Source organism: Amblyomma maculatum, chromosome 5 (assembly GCF_055883805.1).
Source record: "Amblyomma maculatum isolate TAMU_Amacu chromosome 5, ASM5588380v1, whole genome shotgun sequence".
NCBI classification, from domain to species: Eukaryota; Metazoa; Arthropoda; class Arachnida; order Ixodida; family Ixodidae; genus Amblyomma; species Amblyomma maculatum.
In genome coordinates, this window is record NC_139348.1 from 62,303,173 (window position 1) to 62,326,865 (window position 23,693).

The following is a 23,693-nucleotide window of genomic DNA, read 5'->3' on the forward strand; positions in this document are numbered from 1 at the left end:
TCCTCGCTTACCTTCTTCATTTCTTCCTACTTCCAGGCGGCGAGGGTTAACCTTGTGTGGCTAGCTACCCTGAGTTACGCCATATTGGGTTATAGTTAAGATGTACAGCTGGCGTGGGCAGGGTGCTTGCTCAAGCTCCTGTCTCGACCCCTTGTTGGACTCCATGGTGGGTGGCTGGCATCATAACCGAACAAAAATTGAATTACATGGCCTCTTTTATTTCTAAAACTGATCGCCCTCCCAGTAAAAGAGGGCGCACCGATGTGACAAACAAGTTCTTTACGAAACATGTCAACAGCTTTCCCCACTTCCATGTCGTGCACTCGGAACACCCAGAAAAAACTGCCCGTCAGATCTCGCCATTCCTAGTGACAAAGACGCTCACAGGTACCATAGGTCAGGGCTACAAAATTAAGAAACTACCAAATGGTGACCTCCTCCTAGAAGTGCTGTATAACCATCAGAGTGAAAAGCTAACAACCGTTATGTCGTTCGGGGACATCCCTGTCTCAATCAGCCCCCACAGGTCACTCAATACAGTTCGTGGAGTCATTTCAGATAATGATCTCAAATACGTGACTGAGGAGGAACTACTAGAAGGACTAAGAGACCAAAATGTAACCAATGTCTATCGAATCAAAATTAGGAGAGACAATAACGAGATTCAAACTAAACACATTGTGCTAACATTTGCACTGAGCACCCTTCCTGACTCAGTTGAAGTAGGCTACCAAAAACTCAAGCTCAGACCGTACATTCCCAACCCACGCCGCTGCTACAATTGCCAAAGATATGGCCACAGCTCCCAGAGCTGCCGAGGCCGCCTCACCTGCGCAAAATGTGCCTCCAACGAACATAGCACTGACAACTGTCACACCGAAGCAAACGTTTGCGTAAACTGTGAAGGCAATCATCCAGCCTACTCACGATCTTGCCCTACATGGAAAAAGGAAAAAGAGATTGTAACCTTGAAAGTCACGGAGAATATTACTTTCGGAGAGGCAAGAAAGCGGCTTTCGTTGGTGCAGAATCCAACTTACTCTGTGATGACGCAACAGGGCGCAGCGTCATCGCAGACCTCGGCATCTGCCCAGGTCACGTCTAGTGACCGTGGTGCAGGGCCATCCGCGCCCCCTGTGGAGGTAGCTAGTGCTACTCCACTATCCCCAAAACAGGTCACGCCGACCCCCAGGTCAGCAGGCCTAAAGGCCTTGTCCCAAGGGGTGAGGTCAAAAACAAGTGTATCCGTGCCTTCTGCACGAAGGTCCAGCATATCTGAAGATGTGATGGACACATCGCCCCCCTCGCCTCCGCAGCAGCGGCGGCAAAGCTCTCTCGAGCGTAAAAGAAGGGACAAAGTCCCAATAACGGGTCCAAAAAGCCCAACAACAAAGATTTTCAACCCTATCCCCAACTAACCCGCCACCATGGCATTTCTAGTTCACTGGAACTGTCGCGGGCTCTTACACAACTACACTGATATAATTGACATTTTAAATTCATTTTCTCCAGTTGCGTTGTATTTCCAGGAGACCAATCTCGGACCACAGAACAAAAACTTTATTAAAAAATATCAAGTCTTCCGTTGTGACCGACAGAATTCAAGCAGGCTCTCCGGAGGCACTGCTATTGTGGTCCAAGGTGGCGTTGCCACACGAGGAATCAACCTTAAAACCTCAATTGAAGCTGTTGCAGTCACCGTGGTGCATTTTAAAACAATAACAATATGTTCTTTATACATCGAACCTCACTTCACTATCACACATAATGATTTACAAGCAATTTTAATGCAACTACCGGAGCCATATATTTTAGTAGGGGATTTTAATGCTCACTCATCCTTTTGGGGAAGCGAAAAAACGGACGCAAGAGGTCGGATTTTAGAAGATTTTATTCTCAACAACAATGTTTGCCTCCTGAACACGGGCAAACACACTTACTGTTCTTCAAGCACTGGAAAAATGAGTTGCATTGATTTGTCCTTTTGTTCACCAAGTCTTTTCACTGATTTTAGATGGAATGTTATTGACAACCCTTATGGAAGCGATCATCTTCCCATCATTATCAGTCTAACATCGTCACCATTAATCACCTTTACTAAACCACGGCGTTGGAAACTGTATCTAGCCGACTGGGCACTCTTCCAAAAACATGCCGCTTTAGAAAAACTCTTTTCGGACAGCCTCGATGTCAACGAGCAAAATGAAAAGTTCACGGAATGTATCATTGCCGCTGCTCATTTAGCCATCCCTCAGACTTCGGGAATAGTACGAAGGAATGGAAAGATATGGTATACAAAGGAATGTAGAGAGGCCAAAAAGAAGCAGAACAAAGCCTGGGGAATTTTTCGTCGATACCCTACACAGGAAAATCTAATTAAATATAAAAAGGCAAGGGCTAAGGCTCGAAATATTCGACGTGATGCTGAAAAAAGATCTTGGCAAGGTTATGTGTCTTCAATAAACAGTTCCGTCACACCAAAGAAAATGTGGGAGCAAGTCCGCAAACTCGATGGCAAATTCTCTCCTTTTGCAGTTCCTTTCCTTACACCCCCTGATGCACAAACAAGTATACTCGAGCAGGCTGACCTATTGGGAGAACACTTCTCTCATGTTTCTAGTTCCCTACATTACACAGACTCCTTCTTAAAGTATAAAAACACAGCAGAAAAACAGAGACTTCCTACAAATGGTTATACCAACGAGCCCTACAATAACTTAATTACAGTTCAGGAACTCCATAGAGTATTAACTAATGGCAAGAAAACTGCACCAGGCCCAGATGAGATACACTATGAAATGCTAGCCCATCTGTCCAAACCTGCAGTAGAAGCACTCCTGAAATTCTTTAACAAAATCTGGGTGTCAGGCAAAATGCCTGATGCTTGGAAGAAGGCTGTCATTGTACCATTCCTGAAGCCTGGAAAACTGCCAAACTCTCCTACTAGTTACAGGCCAATAGCCCTAACTAACTGCCTTGCCAAATCATTCGAAAGCATAGTCAATACCAGGTTAATGTTCATTCTTGAAGCTCGTGAACTCCTTGACACCCACCAGTGCGGCTTCAGAAGAGCTTGTTCAACACTGGATCATCTAGTTCGGCTTGAAAACACAGTCCGAGAAGCCTTCATACATAAACAGCACTGTCTCGCAGTTTTCTTTGATATGGAAAAAGCGTACGACACCACCTGGCGATTTGGGATACTTCGCGATCTGGCAGATCTTGGAATCCGCGGCAGAATGTTGAACTGCTTAAAAGATTTTTTGTCAGACCGCTCGTTCCAAGTACGCCTCGGTTCTACACTCTCGAGGAACTTTACACAAGAGAACGGAGTACCGCAAGGATGCATATTAAGTACTACACTTTTCATTGTAAAAACGAATTACATAGCCAAAGTAATCCCACAGTCTGTTATGTACTCATTTTATGTTGATGACCTCCAAATCGCATGCACATCATTCAGCCTATCGACGTGTGAACGACAGATACAACTAGCATTAAAGAAACTGAGTAATTGGGCAGATAAAAATGGATTTAGGTTCTCGCCTCAGAAAACAGTTTCCGTTCTTTTCTCTCTGAGGAGAGGCCTGCAGCTCAATCCCACCCTGCACGTAAATGAAACCATACTCCCGATAAAGCAAGAACACAAATTTTTAGGACTAACGTTTGACAAGAAGCTCACATTCCTCCCACACATAAGCAGCCTGAAAGTCAAAGCCTCTCGAGCTCTCAACATCCTTAAAGTACTCGCGAGGAGACACTGGGGCTCTGATAGGACATGTCTTCTCCATATCTATCGCTCAGTGGTACGCTCCTGTTTAGATTACGGGTGCGTGGTCTATGGGTCAGCGAGACCGTCATACCTTAAACGGCTGGACCCAGTACATAACCTGGGTCTGCGTCTTTCAACTGGTGCATACAGGACATCGCCGGTGACAAGTCTGTATGTAGAAGCAAACGAACCGCCACTAAAATACAGGAGGACCATGCTTACACTTTCATATGTTCTGAAAATTCGCTCGTTACCGAAACATATTTGTTACCCCATAATTACAAACTGCCCCTCAAGAACACTGTACATTAATAAACCTCGATCCATCAGACCTCTCATACTCCGTTTTGAAGAGCAGTGCCGGGAACTCAACTTGCTGGATGCACTTCCTGATATTGCACGGAGACCTGACCCACTGCCACCTTGGTACAACTTCACTGCTGTGTGTGACTTCACATTAACTCAATTTCGCAAATCACAAACACCGCACGAACACATAATACAAGAGTTCTTGGCATTAAATCAGAAATACAGTGATCACAAGGCATTTTATACAGATGGTTCAAAGACAATATTTCATGTAGGCAGTGCAGTAATAGAAGACAAACAGGAAACAACAGTAAGGTTACCACAGTGTGCCTCAATATTTACTGCCGAATGCTACGCCTTATCCCTAGCAATAGATAAAATAGTCAACAAAAACATTAAAAACAGTATCATCTGTACAGACTCTCTGAGCGTACTCGCATCACTACATCAAAAAAATGCTATAGAACCTTTAGTAGGGGACATAGTCCATTATGTAGTGATAGCAAAAACACAAGGACTTAATATCAAATTTTGCTGGGTGCCAAGCCACGTTGGAATCAGCGGTAATGAGAGGGCTGATGCATGTGCCGCGGCCGCCTCCAATGCTCAAGTACAGAAGGTGAAAATTCCACATAATGACGCCATAAAATTCATACAAAGAACACTGAGACAAAAATGGCAGGCTGCCTGGGATAACGAAGTTAATAACAAGCTACACCTAGTAAAGCCAGTTATAGAAGAATGGAAAACATGCAGCCATCAAGAACGTTTTATTGAAGTAATCTTATGCCGCCTTCGTATCGGACACACCCACCTGACTCATAACTTCATCCTAGCAAAGAAAGACAAACCCATTTGCGAACACTGCGGAGAGGTGGTCACCATAAACCACATCCTAATATCCTGTATAAAACTCGATCAACTTAGAAAAAAGCATTTCCGACAGTTCTATGACAACTACATTCCCTTACATCCTAGCTTACTCTTAGGAGAAAATTCACTGATTAAAACGTCTTCTCTCATTGATTTCTTAAAAGATGCCAACATCCTAAACCTACTCTAGTGTATTAAAATAATCGCTCGCTTCCTTTCACCAAACAGATACGCAAACCGCGAGCTTGGCGCATGATGGCCTTAGCTGCCTATGTGCCACAAAACACAACACAACACAACACAAATTAAGATTTGCACCGTGAAAGAGAAAGGAAAGGAGAATAAGATTTGGATTGAGCGCATTTGGAACGTACTCGCCGATGATGGCTAGCAGCCTAGCGGAATCGCTCAAAAGAAAATGTATACAACAGTTGCATTTATTTGCACTGACGAAGGGGCTGAAACGTGGTAGCTAGCGAAAAGCGTTGTAATTAAACTGATGACAACGCAGAGGGCTATGCAACGAAAAAGTGGTAGGTATTAACGTTAACAGACAGGAAGCCCGCACAGGGGGTGAGAGCAAGAACTCGAGTGAATGGCATTCTAGTGGAAATGAGGAAAACGAAATTGGCATGGCATGGCATGTAGTGTGCAGAGAGGTTAACCAATGTTTGCTTACGGTAAAAAATTTGATTCCAGGGAAGAAAAGCATAGCAGGGGCAGCATAAAGTTAGGTAGCGGAAGACTTTAAGACGTACGCAAGGGTCAAGTGGTTACAGCTAGCACAGGAACGAATTATTTGGATAAATTTGGGAGAGGCTTTCGCCCCGCAGGGGTCATAGTCTGGCTGCTGCTGCCGCTGCCGCTGCCGCTGCTGCTGCCGCTGCTGGTGCTGCTGCTGCTGCTGCTGCTGCTGCCGCCGCCGCCGCCGCCGCCGCCGCCGCCGCCGCCGCCGCCGCCGCCGCCGCCGCCGCCGCCGCCGCCGCCGCCGCCGCCGCCGCCGCCGCCGCCGCTGCTGCTGCTGCTGCTGCTGCTGCTGCTGCTGCTGCTGCTGCTGCTGCTGCTGCTGCTGCTGCTGCTGCTGCTGCTGCTGCTGCTGCTGCTGCTGCTGCTGCTGCTGCTGCTGCTGCTGCTGCTGCTGCTGCTGCTGCTGCTGCTGCTGCTGCTGCTGCTGCTGCTGCTGCTGCTGCTGCTGCTGCTGCTGCTGCTGCTGCTGCTGCTGCTGCTGCTGCTGCTGCTGCTGCTGCTGCTGCTGCTGCTGCTGCTGCTGCTGCTGCTGCTGCTGCTGCTGCTGCTGCTGCTGCTGCTGCTGCTGCTGCTGCTGCTGCTGCTGCTGCTGCTGCTGCTGCTGCTGCTGCTGCTGCTGCTGCTGCTGCTGCTGCTGCTGCTGCTGCTGCTGCTGCTGCTGCTGCTGCTGCTGCTGCTGCTGCTGCTGCTGCTGCTGCTGCTGCTGCTGCTGCTGCTGCTGCTGCTGCTGCTGCTGCTGCTGCTGCTGCTGCTGCTGCTGCTGCTGCTGCTGCTGCTGCTGCTGCTGCTGCTGCTGCTGCTGCTGCTGCTGCTGCTGCTGCTGCTGCTGCTGCTGCTGCTGCTGCTGCTGCTGCTGCTGCTGCTGCTGCTGCTGCTGCTGCTGCTGCTGCTGCTGCTGCTGCTGCTGCTGCTGCTGCTGCTGCTGCTGCTGCTGCTGCTGCTGCTGCTGCTGCTGCTGCTGCTGCTGCTGCTGCTGCTGCTGCTGCTGCTGCTGCTGCTGCTGCTGCTGCTGCTGCTGCTGCTGCTGCTGCTGCTGCTGCTGCTGCTGCTGCTGCTGCTGCTGCTGCTGCTGCTGCTGCTGCTGCTGCTGCTGCTGCTGCTGCTGCTGCTGCTGCTGCTGCTGCTGCTGCTGCTGCTGCTGCTGCTGCTGCTGCTGCTGCTGCTGCTGCTGCTGCTGCTGCTGCTGCTGCTGCTGCTGCTGCTGCTGCTGCTGCTGCTGCTGCTGCTGCTGCTGCTGCTGCTGCTGCTGCTGCTGCTGCTGCTGCTGCTGCTGCTGCTGCTGCTGCTGCTGCTGCTGCTGCTGCTGCTGCTGCTGCTGCTGCTGCTGCTGCTGCTGCTGCTGCTGCTGCTGCTGCTGCTGCTGCTGCTGCTGCTGCTGCTGCTGCTGCTGCTGCTGCTGCTGCTGCTGCTGCTGCTGCTGCTGCTGCTGCTGCTGCTGCTGCTGCTGCTGCTGCTGCTGCTGCTGCTGCTGCTGCTGCTGCTGCTGCTGCTGCTGCTGCTGCTGCTGCTGCTGCTGCTGCTGCTGCTGCTGCTGCTGCTGCTGCTGCTGCTGCTGCTGCTGCTGCTGCTGCTGCTGCTGCTGCTGCTGCTGCTGCTGCTGCTGCTGCTGCTGCTGCTGCTGCTGCTGCTGCTGCTGCTGCTGCTGCTGCTGCTGCTGCTGCTGCTGCTGCTGCTGCTGCTGCTGCTGCTGCTGCTGCTGCTGCTGCTGCTGCTGCTGCTGCTGCTGCTGCTGCTGCTGCTGCTGCTGCTGCTGCTGCTGCTGCTGCTGCTGCTGCTGCTGCTGCTGCTGCTGCTGCTGCTGCTGCTGCTGCTGCTGCTGCTGGTGATGGTGATGGTGATGGTGATGGTGATGAAGAAGGAAGTACAAAAGCTTCGATGCATATTAGCATATTTGCAGGATGAGGGCCACTCTGAAATGAGTGTGATGGTGATGGTGATGAAGAAGGAAGTACAAAAGCTTCGATGCATATTAGCATATTTGCAGAATGAGGGCTACTCTCAAATGAGTGTTTCCGTGCCATGCAAAGAAATAGACAGTCGTGTTAAATTTACAGATCACCAAACTAAAAATGTGAATTTACAACTCTTATAGAACTACCGCACAGAACAAATCGAGAATTTTAGCGCTTTCAGTGGACGTTTCTAAGATATTTGACAATCTTGCAAAACAGTATTTAAACCTGAAACCATCCTCGACTAAATGTTGGAATTCTTCACCATCTGAAAATTAGTGAAATTCAATGATATTATAGGAATGCGCCAATTGAAGAATGAGTTTTAGCATCTTTAAACGAACGGCTGTGAAGCTCGTGTGGGCACTCTAAACCTTTGCCTCTCGTGGGTAGGAGGTTTTTGGCAGAGGTATTTAGAGAGATAAATTATTTCACTAGGCCTTTTCATACTTTCTAAACCTTCATCAGCATCATATACTGTGGATTGGCTTATATATTCTAAATCCTGTTTTGGTGTGCACCTCCATTGCAGAATATGTATTTTAAATTTCTTCATGAATTTATCTTTCAATTAAGCTGGTAAATTCGAGTCTGTTTTTAATAGCAACCAGATCGCAATGCGCTTCCCAAATGACGAGGGAGCCAGCATGTATCGAAAGAAATTCAGCAGGTATGTGCTAGGCTATTGATTTATTTCTGCTACTGATGTAAAAAAGGCACTTATTCGTTGAAAATGAATAAAATTGTCGATGTTATTTTAATATCATATCGCTTGATTCCTGATAATATAGACTTTTCCTTTATCAAAGAAATTGAAACAGGTGTGTCGTTGCTAAGGCAGATGTAAATTATAAATTATACGCATAATTCCTATTCTAATATACTTTGTGGTATACTTTAATATTAAAATACATTGCCATCTTTGTTTTTTACATTCTTTGAAGGCGGAAGCTCAATAGGAAATAATCTACATGTGTAAACTGCATAAATCACGAAGCTTAATATACTATGTCACTAAAATGATGCGGCATCCTTCCCGCGCATCTCCCTTCAAATATGTCTCCACAGGTGACCTTGACATCTTGACTGACTCTATGTTTCGTTTTGTGCACTACCTTTTCTCAGAATTTTTGTTTTCAAAGTCGCAACTCTTCATCCTAACTGTTTCTCTGGGAGGGTAAACGGTATTTCTCGACTAGAAGTAATGGAACGACATGTCAAAGAATATCGTACGGTACACTGAATAGAGTTGGCTTGTTTGTAGCGGTGTTTAATGAAGAGTACATTATTTGTGGGAAAGAAGTTGTTGACTGAACCTCAAAAGAGTTTCCTGCAGTCCACTGTTTTATGTAATTTATTTGCTCACTTCAATATAGCAAAGAATCACTTCAATATAGCAAACGTCTTCGGGGCTGCAGTGCTCATTAAACCCCTGCAGAGGTTTTCCCTTCCAACCTATAGCACTATTGAAGTAGATATGCCTGGGCTGAAGTGCACCTTCTCAGAAAAAAAATATATGTATAAATGGGGAGGCAATAAGCTTTTTATCATTGCTGTAGGTGCGTCTTGCTTTACTGGTGTGTCTTGGAGAAGGTGTTGCCAAGGTAATATTCTGATACATTAGTCCTCAAAAATTTGAGGTTTAAGGCCGTCTAAATTGTATCATCTGTTACAAACTACCAGTTCCATTGTAAATGGTTTAGATGGTAGAATGTTACGGCAGCTGAGGAGTTCAGTATCAGAAAACTGTTTTCCACAAAATTGTTTTATCTATAGCTTCGTTGTTCACAAAAGGGTAAATTTCGAAACAGTTTTTTTTCATGCGTTGAGTAATTATTCTTGTTGCCTTCACCACGTGGATGGTCATTAGAAAAGGCAGTATTGCTGGCCTAAGAACGAAAATGCGTTGCAGTTATCTTTTTTGCCTCCTCATTGAAATGCTAATTTATTCGCGTACTGTTTATAACCGACCCAACGAAATCATTGGCACAAAATTGTCGCACATTTCGCGCGTTCTTCTCCGTTCGGGCATATGGTTGGTCAGTCTGATTTATTTGAGCTGTAAAAATTTTAAACTAGCAAGTGATTTATATTTTAAGCTTTTTTGGCGAGGTCGAACGAATAAACAAGTTCTTATCTCATAGTCGTAACTAAAGGAATTGTGATGTACCTATATTAAAGTGCTACATATTTTACTCCTGATACAAGAATTCCTAAACACTATACATAGATAATTCATCCTAATGACGAAGAAAAATAGTCTGCATTATTAATAAAAAGAAGCTTAAGTATATTGTAGATCACGAACAATTGTACTTGAGTTCGAGGCCAAAGCTTCGCAGAAAATATTTTAGATGCAGTATAGAACAAGTATTTAGTGCTCTCAGTTGAACTTTCCATCAGAGTCAAAGGTCAGGTCATGTTGTAGGCTCGCATATTCCTCACCGGACGAGAGGCAGAAGATGGTGAACAGAAGAGCCAGCTTCATAGCTTTGCAGACTGAAGACTAGAAATATTGGGATAGCAGAATAGCAGCAGCCATTATTTTCATATTTCTTCTTGTTTAGCAGGATAGGATCAAATTCTTGACTCAAAGGAGAAAATTGCCAATAATTGATTAAACGATGCAGCGAGCTAGATTGAACTAAAAATTGGTCCTGAGTATAGATACACGTCACGCATAAACAAATTGTCCAACGAAGCTACGAAACACCAAACGATGGAGTCATTTCACAGTAATGTTGCTTTTTACACTAGTTACGCTGCACGCAGAAAATGGGATGAAGCATGGGGCCGATATCTAGTTCGCTGTGTGGTGGCGTTTAAGTGTAAGCAGTCGTGTATCAAGAAATCATTTAGATATACTTCCCATATAACAGCTTGATATATGATATGGAACACACCCTGAGTATTCAGCGTTCGGTAATTAACAAAATGGTAATTCTTAGGCGCGCCAAAGAATAGCATAAAACGCTAAATGTTAGGAGGGAGCATTTGCACCCTCCTAACTGTATAACAGACCCAAACAGTTTAAATCAAAGTGACCAGGAGTCAAATGCATGATGCAGGCACTGATTTCGTTAATTTCATAAAACCTATTGCAGGAATATAACTATTTCTCGCATAGTTTAGTTGCGGCTTGATTAATGCAATCGGCGATAGTGTCTGGCATGCCGTTGGTGCGGGAAGAAGAAAATGCAAAATTTATTACTCGGAGCTAATACCATAAAGAGTCACAGTGTGAAATGACAAATCACTCTCACATCATGTATAGCCATTTATTCATTTCTTTGTGTTTTGTTCAGTTTATCATTAGAATGCTACCTAATTCAGAAACAAAGATGTTGTATAATCGCGGATATGTATCTTAACATAAAAAAGCAAGTGTTCACATTATGTACGGCTAGAAAATGGAAGAGTAAATGCCTTCTTGAATTTTTTTCTCTTTACCTAAGCACTCCGCCCTGAGGATTTCGCACAGTCCCACGATTGCTGAAATTATTTGAAATTATTCAGAGAAGTGATCATGGTGTTCTATTAAACATCGGCCTAGCTTGTGCCTTTTCCTAACAAAGGCGGGCGTATAGAGGGAAACAATATTTCGTAAGGAACTAAGGCATGGGAAAGTTTAGGCTCCATAACACTGCGTCATAATTTATCTACTGCTCATTTATGGCCAGCATTATGCCTGTGTGACGAAAAGCGGCTAGTAAACTTGTTCCTGAACGACGTGCGTTAACTATGCGATATGATGTTAGTAATGGTAGTGATGCCCAGACGAAGACAAGTCCACTTGTCGAAACGTTGGCTCGTCTGCGACCTGAGGCGTACCGTATTTACCCTTGTTCGGTTCTTTTTGTTTATAATGTGATGTTAGTGTAATATCTGAATTAATCTCCTCTAAAAATGACGCCGATTAAAATCTCAGTACATTACCTTGACTATAAAAGTTATACCAGATAGCTGTATGAAAAGGCGTACAACTTTCGGTCATACTGAGGTTTCAGAAGCTCCTAATGTTCGTGACAAAAAAGCTGTTTCATTTATTTGAATTACACAGCCATAGTTACGATACAGTTTATAATTGGTGTGTCGTGTTGAACTGTCAATGGTTATTTCTACTTTATGTGAAGTTATGACATCTGAAGGATTCTTAGATGGAATGTCCCCGAGTGCGTCAGCCGAGCGTCATGATTTTTAAACGTCATACTGGCTCACATCTTGAATGCAAAAAGCAATATTACAGTTCCGCTGCCATTCAAATGAATGCAGTTGGCACATAACCGGGTGCTTTGTTAAATGGGATAGGCATTCCCCGCAGTGGGTGCCGTCAAGATCCTGCTGCTGATGACTATACATACTTGCGTAACGACTGTCCACACACAATGCACACATATATACGGAGAGCACGAAAGGCACAAAATTTCAAGCCACCTTCAAAGCGCCTTGCGCAAGTCAGGTACTACACACGACAGCATCGAAACAACATCGTTGCAAAGGGAGGGAGGGGGGGGGGTGATGAAACAAACATTGAAATGAATTTTTGTCTACGAAGTACCTAACCGCGCCAACTTCTTATTTGGCAGCCAGCAAAAGATACGTCGGGATACGCCAAGTACGCCAGACCTATCAAAACAGAAACTGAGAACAAGGCATTACTTTCTTGTCTGGAAGGAATGCGCTGGTGTTCAACCTAGCACCTCACATATTTTATGGGGCAGATATAGCACTCAGACCGCATTATTCGCCGAAAATATGCGTGCATAGTTTGCCCTCTACAACAATGGAAACATCGGATTTGGCTCATATTAAAGCGAAGCATTCGTTCCGACCTGGCTTTCTTTTTGAAACTTTAATATTACTGAAGTATATGTCAAGTTACATTCAAAACAATATTCGAAAATGATCGTGCTGTGATTTCAGCAGTAAAATAAATTACAAGTATGCGCCACCCGCTTTAGACTCATGCATGGATAGCTGGTCTGTCTTCCTGGCAGCATAAACAGCCTTCTTCGCAATCTTCCATGGGCTCCTTTTATCGACAGCGACTAAAGGCAGCCACAAAATACGCACGTTCTTCCTTTTTTTTACCATTACAAACCGAAGCGAATTACCAGAAGGTTGTTGGCACCTCTCCCCTTCAGTTCGTTTAGTTGGTGCGCATACAGCTCGCACTGTTTCGGCATTTCTGCAAGTGTCTTTCCCCTCGTTATGACCGATACAAAATTAGACACCGAAACACTGTAGTGGGGTTCGGCTCTAATTTGAGGGCTTCGGACTGTCAAATTTCTTTGAATGTAAAAAAACCTTCGTTTCAGTAATTTTGAAAGGCAGGTTGGACGTTGATCTCTTTACTTCCGTACAGTAGGCCTTCCAGTCATAGATGTTACAATCCTTTCCCATTTCTAATGCAGTGCCGTGGTTGGCAAAAATTTGCTTGTAGCCTTCTAACTTTAAAATTTCTTCATGTCTTCTGATATGATTCTCAATCCCACCGAATATCTATTTGGAGGTAAAAAGCTGTGGCCGGCCCGTGACAGGGAACACAACAGAAACCGACGAAACACATGCTGGAGCCTCATTCTGAATCCACCAAAACATCATGCAAAGCATAGTTGAGTTTTTGTTTAGACCAGCACTACCATTCGCTATCAGCCTCACTTCTTTAATTACTTCCAAATTTGCACCTCGACGTGTACTGTGTATAGCACTGGAAACTTGGGTGCTTCCCTTGCTGCTCTCATATTCCCTCTATGTGCAGAAATGGACAGCATCTTTGGACATCGATCCAGCTCTCTGATTTTTACCACGCACATGTGGTAATGATACAACTGCCGGCTCTAATAGGCTTGCTGGTCTGGAACCTTGGGCATCACATGATTTTGTTGGCAACGAAAGAGAACGTCATTAAGTCTTCTCGCTTCTCACGTAACAGGGAATAGAAAGCCCTATACTTAAACCTGTGCACCCGTTGAGCTGTTAGAACCTGTTGCTTCTGTGCAGAAAATCTCATAGTCTTGACGTCATAGGCGTTTTTTAAGCACAGAGCGGAAACATCTCTTCTCGGTGTTCCAACGAGAGGTCGAACTTTGGGCGAAAACTTCGGTGAGACAAACCGTATTTCACCCGCACATCTTGGTAGCCTGTTGATTATAAATCCACCGTATATTTCGGATACTCTTGAGATCTACCGGGAGATACTGTTTTCCAGTCGTGTGTGGGTTGTAGTGCTACTCTCTTGCACAAAGGCGGTTTATGAAGATTATAACAGCTGATCGCTTTTGACCATAGCGTTGGAGCTTCTGATCGCCTCCACGAACATCTGCTTTCAATCCGCCTTTTTCGTGCCTGTGCTTAACCTAGCGGGTAACTATACTGTGGTTACCAGCAAGCACTGCACAAAACATATCACAACAAACAAGAATGTCTCTTATATTTTCAAGCCGTACCTTGTAAGAAACGCGAGGCTTCGACGATGTTCCTCTTTTTTTCCTCTCCTGCTTTTGGCTGCAGAAGATGTGCACTGCACTAATATAAATGCCTTTTGTTTCACACTGCACAGTTCAATAAACGCCATCTTGATGCTTTCCACCGATGTTTTTGTCAGAAGCGCATACTTCAGAGTCTTCTTTCTGTGGTTACATTTCGGAAGCGGCAAATTCTTGCTCTCTCGGCGTCTTGGCGGGCAAATTTCTTTCCTCGTCTTGGCACGGGAAATTCACCGATCTCTTCATACCCGTCGCTATCCATGCGGAACTAAGTCTATCAAACAAAACTCTTGAAAAAAAAATCAAAGGAGCTCGCGAAACAGACCACGCAGTCCGCGCTATCAGGCACGACTACCGCCGGCACAAGCCTACAAGGGGGCTGCCATGTTGGCTGAATCACGTGGTCTCTGGTTCAGTCTCCTATGGGTTGAACGGATTTGGCTCATTTCAATCCACGCAATGGAAGTATTTAGCTAGTTTTCGATTTAAACTGCGATCTGCGGGCTAGCTTAGTTGGTCTGATTTGAGCCATTTTGTTCTGATCTGTATTTTAAAGGAAATTTTACTGGATTAGGTGACCACTACGGTTGGGCTTGTGTTAGTTTCGGTTTGTGGATTTTATATTCAGATTGCAGGGCTCCAGAAGATATGTTTTTCTTCGTTCCAAAACTTGATACGGCATCGTATTGTTAATGAGATCCAACTTTACAATCGGTTTTCAAACCAACTACAGCAAATAAAAAGCTAATTATTTGGCTTTTGTTATTTACACGAAGAATTAGAGCAGTTTTACTGTATACTATGTCGTCAGTGGCAGAGAGTGTTTCTGTAAATATTTGTTTTATGTACCGATTATAATAAAAAAATGACATATACCCCGAAAGACCTTGCAATTATATATATATATATATATATATATATATATATATATATATATATATATATATATATATATATATATATAGCACACCAAAAAACAAACAATCAAAACATTAACACGGGCGTTGCAATAGTGCAATTTGAGCGAGACGAGAACGGATGCGCATATTGAGAGACAAGAGAGAAAATAAAAAAAAGCAGGAAAAATAAAGAGCAGGGAAGGTTAGTATAAGAAAAAAAAAGGAGTGGGGGGGGGAGGGGGCAGAGTAAACGCTAAGCGCGGCCCTTATGCAGCTACAGGCAGCCACTCCCTTAAGCCAGCCGTGAGGGGGCGGCCGGTATCAGCTGTCAGGACGCGGGCTTGGAAGGGCGTTGCAGGAACGTCAACCGACAGCCACTTGTTAGGAACCGCTGAAAGCAGCCCCATCTGCGTACTTTCATTACATTCCTTCCCTTGGTTTTACGTGAAGTGGCTTCCAGACCGTGCGGCGCCCTTGTTCCCATAGATATCATAGCGGCATTTCAAACCTGTAACAAATCCGCTCTCTTTCCAAATACAAGCGGCGGCCCCAGGGGAAAAGGGGAGGAAAAGAAGAGAGAAGGAAACCTGCTGGAAGTAGGACAGATGAAAAGGAATGAGGGTAGAGAATGATGCAAAGCACGGCACTGGTGTTACTGGCGAATAGATGGAGCGAAGCGAAATGAACGCTCATAGTATTTCAAAAGGTTTGGCACATAACAATATCACAAGACTACGGTGGGACCAACAGTTATTTTGCCACTAAATAAAAATAAAGAAAATATGAGAGAAGCTGAAAACCTTACGCGGAAAGAAAAGATATGAAGCAGGGAAATGTAAGAATAAATGAAAGTACAGAATGGGAAATGTAAAACAAAAGAGACAAATGTTAGATGCTGACAAGGTTTCCAGCCCGCGAAGCCGCAGCATGATCCGTGTGCTTTAAGATGACGGAAGGATGGCTAGTGTTTCGCTGAGAAAGAACGTGCACGTTCAAAGAAAATGAAGAAAGAGCGTGAACAAAAAAAGAAAAAAAAAACGAAGCTGTGGCTGAAGTCGTTAAGAACCCCACCGTCAACTTTGTCTCCTAACATCCCTCCACCATCGCCGCCATTGCCGGAGCGACGGTGCAAATAACCGACGCCGCACATACGCCTTGACCGCCCAGAAGGGGGAACATCGGCCGGACAATAGACTACATACTGTTAAAGGTACCGCCCGCGGAGAGCAGTCCCAGTCTCAGACGTTTCTCTCAACGAGGAAAACAATTGAAAACCGCGTCAGATTTGAACTCCATTTGTCCCACCTAATATCTTACTTTTCGCGAGGTGTTTTTCCGAAGGCGAGGCGTTTCTCTCATCTATAAGTATGAGACAAAAAGGAGAGATGAGGTGTCAAGACAGAAAAGCAAAAAGCTAGATAGAGACAATGTTCCACTGGCTTTATATTAATGCATGAAAATTCTACACGGCGAGTTTGAACGCTGAAGCTATATCGGAAACACCCTGCCACGAAACTGCTACCTTCTCCGGAAAGTGGCCGAAGTTTTGAAATCTCCCATGGCCTTACCGGTGAGACTTCCGGTGCCGATAAAAGTGACTCAACCAGCGGTTATACCAATGTGAATTTTTTCAAAATGATATTGACAGCTGCTGAGCTGAGTCTTCTTTCAAAAGGTATATCTTTCTCTCCGACATATGGCAAATTCAACGCATATCAGCTTTCCCAGGATCTCGATAATTTTGCTCTAAATCTTCGCGTAAGGTAATATTTCCACGTGCACTCCAAGGACCGACAACAGAGGTTTTCCACGGTGTCTGATAAGTTGTGAGCGCCAAATAAACAGCGCGACAAACATCTTGATATCTATATATCTACTGTGCAGAAAGACATCTTCAAGGCATATGGAAAACAATGACCGGTCCGCAACCTTATTTCTCATGAAGAACGCGAGGCTTTGGATACGTTGAGGAAATATGAGAACATCGTAATAAAACAAGCTGATAAGGGCGGAGCTATAGTAATTCTGGACATACCCGAATACTTGCAGGGACACCAGCCGCCTAATGATACACCTTTCTACAAGAAGCTTCCGACCGACCTCACGCCTTACCTGCCTACAGAAAATGAGGAAACTCTCGATAAGCTCGCTAAGGAGAACCGAATAACTGAGATATTGTTAAAATCTATGTTCCAAAGCAACCCAGTCCCAGGCCGGTTTTATCTGCTTCCTAAATTACATAAAGCTGGTCACACATGTCGTCCACTTGTTTCGAGCAACGTGGCACAGACGGAAAACATATATAATTTCATTACTTTCCTCATCAAGGATATACAACTGAAGTTTTCCTCTTACATCAAGGGTACAAGCCATTTCCTTCACATTTCCGACTTGACTGTACCCACTACAAGCCTGCTGGTGACCACAGATGTTTGCTTATTGTACACAAATATCACGCACACAGATGACATAGCGTCTACTCTAGCCTCATTGGAAGATTCAAACTCCTCCCTAAATAATGACAGTTGCACTCTCTCCATCCTCCTTGAACACATCCTGAGCTGCAACAAATTTAATTTGACGAACAGCACTACATACATATAAGCGGCACTGCGATAGGAACAAAATGGCGTCCAACTACACAAGCATTCTCATGGAGTAAGAAGAACAACCCTACTTGGAAAGACCAACGGAAAACCGTATTTTTACAAGCGTTTTCTTGATGACAACTTTCTTGTGTGGCAACAAGGTAAAGCATAACTGTTGAAGTTTGTTGCGGACTTTAATTGTCTGCATCCATGAATCAAATTTACGTACAAAATTTTGACTCCAGGAATAGTTTACTCGATGTACAGATCTTAGTAGACAGTAACACCTTCTCGACTACCCTGTACAGAAAGCTCACGGATAGACAGCATTATTTCATTTTTACAGCAGCCACCGGAAGCAGTGCAAAACAAATAATCTATACTCCCAGGAGCACGTATACCGAAAAGTATGCTCCAAAACTGAGGAATTCGACCAACATGCGCATACCCTCAAAGCCGTCTTGTCACATCAAAAATACCCAGCAGAAATAGTAGAGGACGCGATTGAGCGCACTTGCAACCTAGACTGTGTCTCTGTCTTACAAGATAAAGCACAGAAGGCAAACAGCAGCACAAAAACAAACCTATTCCAAACGAACTCTTCAACGGCTCCCACAGTGAACAACATACTAAGCCGCCATTTTAATGTAATAAGACCGAACACTAGGATGTCATCATTATTCAATGTGCAACAACGGGTTGTCTACTGCGGGAAAATAATATAAGAGTTACTTGTTAACGACAAACCCAAATCGTTTTCAGGTGGTGTTGGGTGTCACCAATGTGGGAAACCTCGCTGCAAAGTCTGTCGGCATATATCGGACACCAAATTGGCAAAATCCAAGTCCGAGCGGTTTCTGTTTCTAGTAAATGAGGACCTCGATTGCGACTTAGCAATGTGGTTTATGGATTGCATTGTAAAGTCAGTGCTAAGAGTACATTGGTCACACCACGACATCATTTCGTTCTGCTTTAACAACCACAAAGCCCATGTCTCACCCTTACCCGATTTTTTCAGAGAATCTTATTGACAAAACCAAGTAATATGTGTAAACACTGTTTGGGTTGATAGCTGAGTAGGCTAGGGGCCGGTCCAAATACAAATATTACTTTCAGGTTCAGCCACAGAAGATCAAGGATTGAAAGGAACATTAATGATATAAACACAGCATTACAGCTATAATTGTATACATCTGCAAGAATACAAAACAAAGTGCAAATAAAAAATCCGCATATATGAGGACCAAATAAAGTCGATAACCATAATAGTACTACCATGAAGAAAACGAGAACATGAAAGAATATGGTTACAACGTACAATAAAGTGCTAGCGAAGTACATATAATCACAAAAAGTTGCGCACACGTACTACCATGTGCGCAATAATAAATAGCAGTGTAAAGCATGTTTCAAAAACTAGGCAGCAAACGTGAATTCCACTAAGAAAGCAATTCAAGCAGAATTTGATTAGACTCGTAACACAGTTTACATGTCAATTTTAAATTTCTGGCGGCTTTTACTTCGGTCGGCAGTTCATTCCATACGTTACCACCATTGAACTTCATCAGTCGCTCACCATATACATTTCTACATTTGGGGAGGTTATATATACAGTTAGATGGCTGCCTAGTATTACACGAAGGCTGAACAAATAAGCTTAATGAAAGGGAGGCGTTATTGCTGATTATATTTGATCACGAGCGCAACTTTGTTGTTACGCAAGGTATAGGTACGATAGCATTTTGTTGGCATCAAATATGTTGCTGTTGGATTGATAAAAAATACTAGTTGTTTTTGCATTCAATGCCCGCTTTTGAAGACAATATAAAAGCGACAAATATGTTTTATACATTTTGCGCCAAGGTTGAGAGCAGTAACTGATATGTGAATGGAGAAACGAGAAGTAGAGGGAACCTAGTATATCGTAAAGAAAATAGTATCTCGCCTTAATGAGCATGTGGCACCCGAAGGCAGATTTTTTACATACGTTGTTAATTTTTTCTTTCCAGTGTAATGGCAATCAAATATAACCACTAAATATATAAAAGAAAAAACTGGTTCTATTAACGAGTTACCTAGAGTAAGTGTATATGTATTGTTAACAGTCTTGTGTCTGTAGTGAAAAATTATATACTTAGTTTTGGCAATGTTCAGCGTTAAGCGATTGTTGAGGAACCAGGAAGACAGCATTGTCAGCTCATTCATTATGATCGTTTCAATTGTCTGACGAGATTCCCCAGTAAATACAGCAGCGGTGTCGTCTGCATACAACAGTACTTGAGAAAAGCGAAGCACTTGCAGGAGATCATTTACATAAAGTGAGAACAACACGGGACCCAAAACAGGACCCTGTGGCACAACACTGGTTACATCGTTGACATCTGATATAAATTCATCAATAAGTACTCTTTGCTTACGGATAGAGAACTAGCTATGAAAAATTTTGAGCGCGTTATCGACAAAACCGGCACAATATAGGCTGACATACCGTATCAAATGCCTTTTGAATATCTAAAAAAACAACTGCTATTTTGTTCTGATGCAGGGTAGAATAATAGCTTGCGATAAAGTTAATACCGCCGTGTAAGTTTACCTATTTGCGACAAATTCCTGTTGCTGAGGTGTAATGGTTTTATTGTTGTCAAGAAATTGTTTTACTTGTTTCGCTGTTAGTTTTTCGAAGTGTCTTAATCGCACTTAGCACGGATATCAGGTTACAATTTCCTGCTTTATATATTGCAACGATATTAGCAACCTTCAATGTATCAGGGTAGCGATTAATTTTAAGGCAATGATTGAACAAGTGGCAAAAGTGAGGGCAGAGGATATCTATGTTATCTTTGAATACCCTTGATTGAATGCCATCACGGCCACTGCCATCTTACAACAGCTTTTATGTATTTTTATGGCGCTTTCGAAACATCTATGTCTGCCACTGCACAGTTTCCAAAAGATTCGTGTCGCTCTTCTACAGTCTGGCTTCCCTAACACCTATTCCAGGATATAAAGGGAATCATATTTCATTCATTCCTTGGACACATTATAAAAATGGTATCAACGCTTCTCCCGGGAGACTTTCTTGCTTAAAGGAAGCAGCTTGAAAACCTTACCTGCTTTAGGCAATTAGACCAAGGAAAGGATGAGAACTGCTCTAAACGACTTCAGCCACCGCGTCACACTATTTAAAGAAATCCGTTTTTTTCTTTGCCCTTTTTCTTTTTCTTTCGTGTTTTTTTTTTCATTTGTGGTCTCTCTCTATTCTCTGTAAACATTCTCAGAAAAACACTAGTAATCCTTCCATCATCTAAGCACCCACGTACCACGCTGCGGCTCCGCGGGTTTAAAACCTTGTCATCGTCTAACATTTCAGTTTATTGATTTATATTTCACAATCTGTACTTTGACTTACATGTACATTTCTCTGCTTGATATTTTTCTTTCCGCATAAGCTTTTGAAATTTACTCATGTGTACGTCAATTTTATTGACAGGCAAAAAGAGGCAAAACCAGCCTTGGCTGCCGGCGGCTAAAAAAGGCCGAAGTCAGCGTCCCCCCCCCCCCTTTTTTTTTTCTTCCACCAGCCCTCCCCATTGTTTCTTTTTCCTATTTCATTCCCCGCTTTCTCCCTTTTCTATCCTTTTTCTTCTAAGGTCTCAGTTCTAAGGTTCTATATTTATTCTCCCATGTAGACGAAATCAGTCTAGAAGTATCAAAGAGTTGACGACGGACTCCAGTGTTGGGATCGGAATACGCTCGCACTGCAAACACATAGTTGAAGACGGACTCCAGTATTGGGATCGTAATATGCTCGCACTGCAAACACATGTCCGCTATGAATGGAATCTCGGTGCCAAACCATAATCTTGTAATATCTTCAAAAAGCGCACCGCTTGCTACTTAAACTTGAGAACTAGGATTTAGTATCCATAAATGCACAATTGTTCATCGGTATTGAAACAAGCACCGGTGGCTAAATAAGGTGCGGTCGTTGCGTTTTTCGGGGTTTTTTTTCAACCGATATCCGGGTCCTCTGGAAATTTTACAGCAATGCAGATTTTACTGGCCTTGAGTAAGTAGGTTGCTGTTTTCAGTTCTGTTCAGACTTGCGAGTGTGCGTAAGCATGCCATAAGCAGATAACCGCTGTCCGGAATAATCACTGTCAGCAAGCGGTGGCAACCCCACAGCTCTATTGATAGCAGCCGCTTTCTCGCAAAAATTCTTGGTTCGCGCTCATCGTCATCAGCTATACTAGAGTCATTATATTCAAATGGCCTCTGGCACGTATCTTTGGGGATCCTTATATTGTCCCAGCTCCGTGTAGTTGACCCTGCTAATTTCGATTTTCATACATGCATCTAACGTTATGCCGGCTCCTGCTGCGCTAGCTTTCCATTCGTATCCTATTTCGACTAACCAGAAATTGGGATGTGTATCATGCGTTACTTTGACCCCAAAATTATATTTGTGTAGAAGCGGAAAAACTCAGCACACGCTGTAAACAGTACGGAACTCTCCACAGAAAAACCTAACCAACACCACATGTCGTCAGGCATACGCCTGCTTTTCCAAAGGGTTTCGCTCATTCGGCATCCGTATCTGGCTGCACTGAAAGTAGTGGGGCGCTAGGAAGATGAACAAACTATGCTGAAGTTGACTTATGAAGACGCAGGGCTGGAAAAGAAATATATGTGTTGAATAGAGACCGAATTTTAAGCAAATGTATATTTTTTCAGCGAATCGTAGGCGCACCATTTTCACATTTGTGCATGAAGTAGATGTTGGGTATCTTTAATACTTGTGCTACAATGCCTATACTACTTTTTAGGAGCCCCAAGCACAACGAACATTGGGCCCAGTGTTCGTACTACATCGGTAACGACTGGTCGTACATTGGCCCGGACATTGCAAACACCGTACCGACACTGGCCCAAGATTCGTGCTGCCTTTCGTTCGTGCCTAAAAAGGCTGTATTTATGCTAACATAGGTTAAAAACACCATGATAACGTAAAGAGAAAATGCCCCAGGAACAACTTTCATATTTCTGACATTTATTGCTCCAGCTTTGAGAATTTGGCTGGTAAAGTGGTAATCGAACGAAATGGATTGCATTTCATAAAGTATTTGAATTCAAATATACCTCTTCTCAACAATTCCCAGTTAGTTTCATCTATAACTAATCAGGAATGGCTGCATAAATCGGCTTTAAAGCTATAGAATTCGACCATCTGTCATGCATTTCCTTGTGCTGCGAGACTACATGTTAACCTCGTAAAATTATATTTGAAGGTAATATTGTATATAAACATCCCACTAGAAAGCTGGCAGTCATGTGTGTATACAAAACCACATTCGCGCCCTCACATAAATAGTTTCACAAGGCTCTAATTAGTTGTTTTTATGAACACCCCTATTCCGCTGTCAATCCTACGCCATATAATATTGATCCTCGCTTATATTCCGTCGCCAGAATAAGCAATGTCCCTGTAGAAACACCGCTAACAAGAGTAGAACATGCGACGTTACCGCAAAAATTGTCCCGCCAGTATAGATGGCTCGTCGCCATTTAACATAAATTCGCATGCATTGGTCAATATTATCCCGCCAGTTTTAGTAGCTGCCAACATTGTAGACATATTAGGGTCATGTGGTCGATATTGCGCAATGCGTTGTGACGATTGGCCAACATCGCACATGTTATGACATATATTGGTCCATATTTGGTTGCCAGAATATGGGTTGTCAGCATCCAATATATCTTGGTATACGTTGGTCAATATCCTCCCGCCAGTCATGATGGCTTCCTAACATCGTGTATATCTGCAGCTAGAGGGGTTAATGATGACATACATTGATAGTGTCCTGCCAGTACAGTTTGCTTGCGGACATCAACATATATTGTCATGCATTGGTCAATATTACTCCATCAGTCCCAGTAGCTTCCCACCGTAGTATACATCTTCGGTTCCAGTGGTCACTGTTGGCCAACGATCTCCGACGAGGGCCAACATTGCATCTATCGTGGCACACATCGGTCAGTAATGTCCTGTCAGTATAATTGGCTCG

The 23,693-nt window shown here is 43.8% G+C and overlaps 1 protein-coding gene across 1 annotated transcript in view; it reads left to right on the forward strand.

Moving 5' to 3' along the window:
• The first annotated feature begins 206 nt into the window (after window positions 1-206).
• LOC146188410 (uncharacterized) overlaps window positions 207-23,693 on the forward strand; it is a 69,132-nt gene continuing 45,645 nt past the window's right edge. The window contains exon 1 of the mRNA XM_084605047.1: window positions 207-1,223. Within this exon, the coding sequence (XP_084461173.1) occupies window positions 207-1,223 (1,017 nt within the window). The remainder of the gene's footprint in view (window positions 1,224-23,693) is intronic.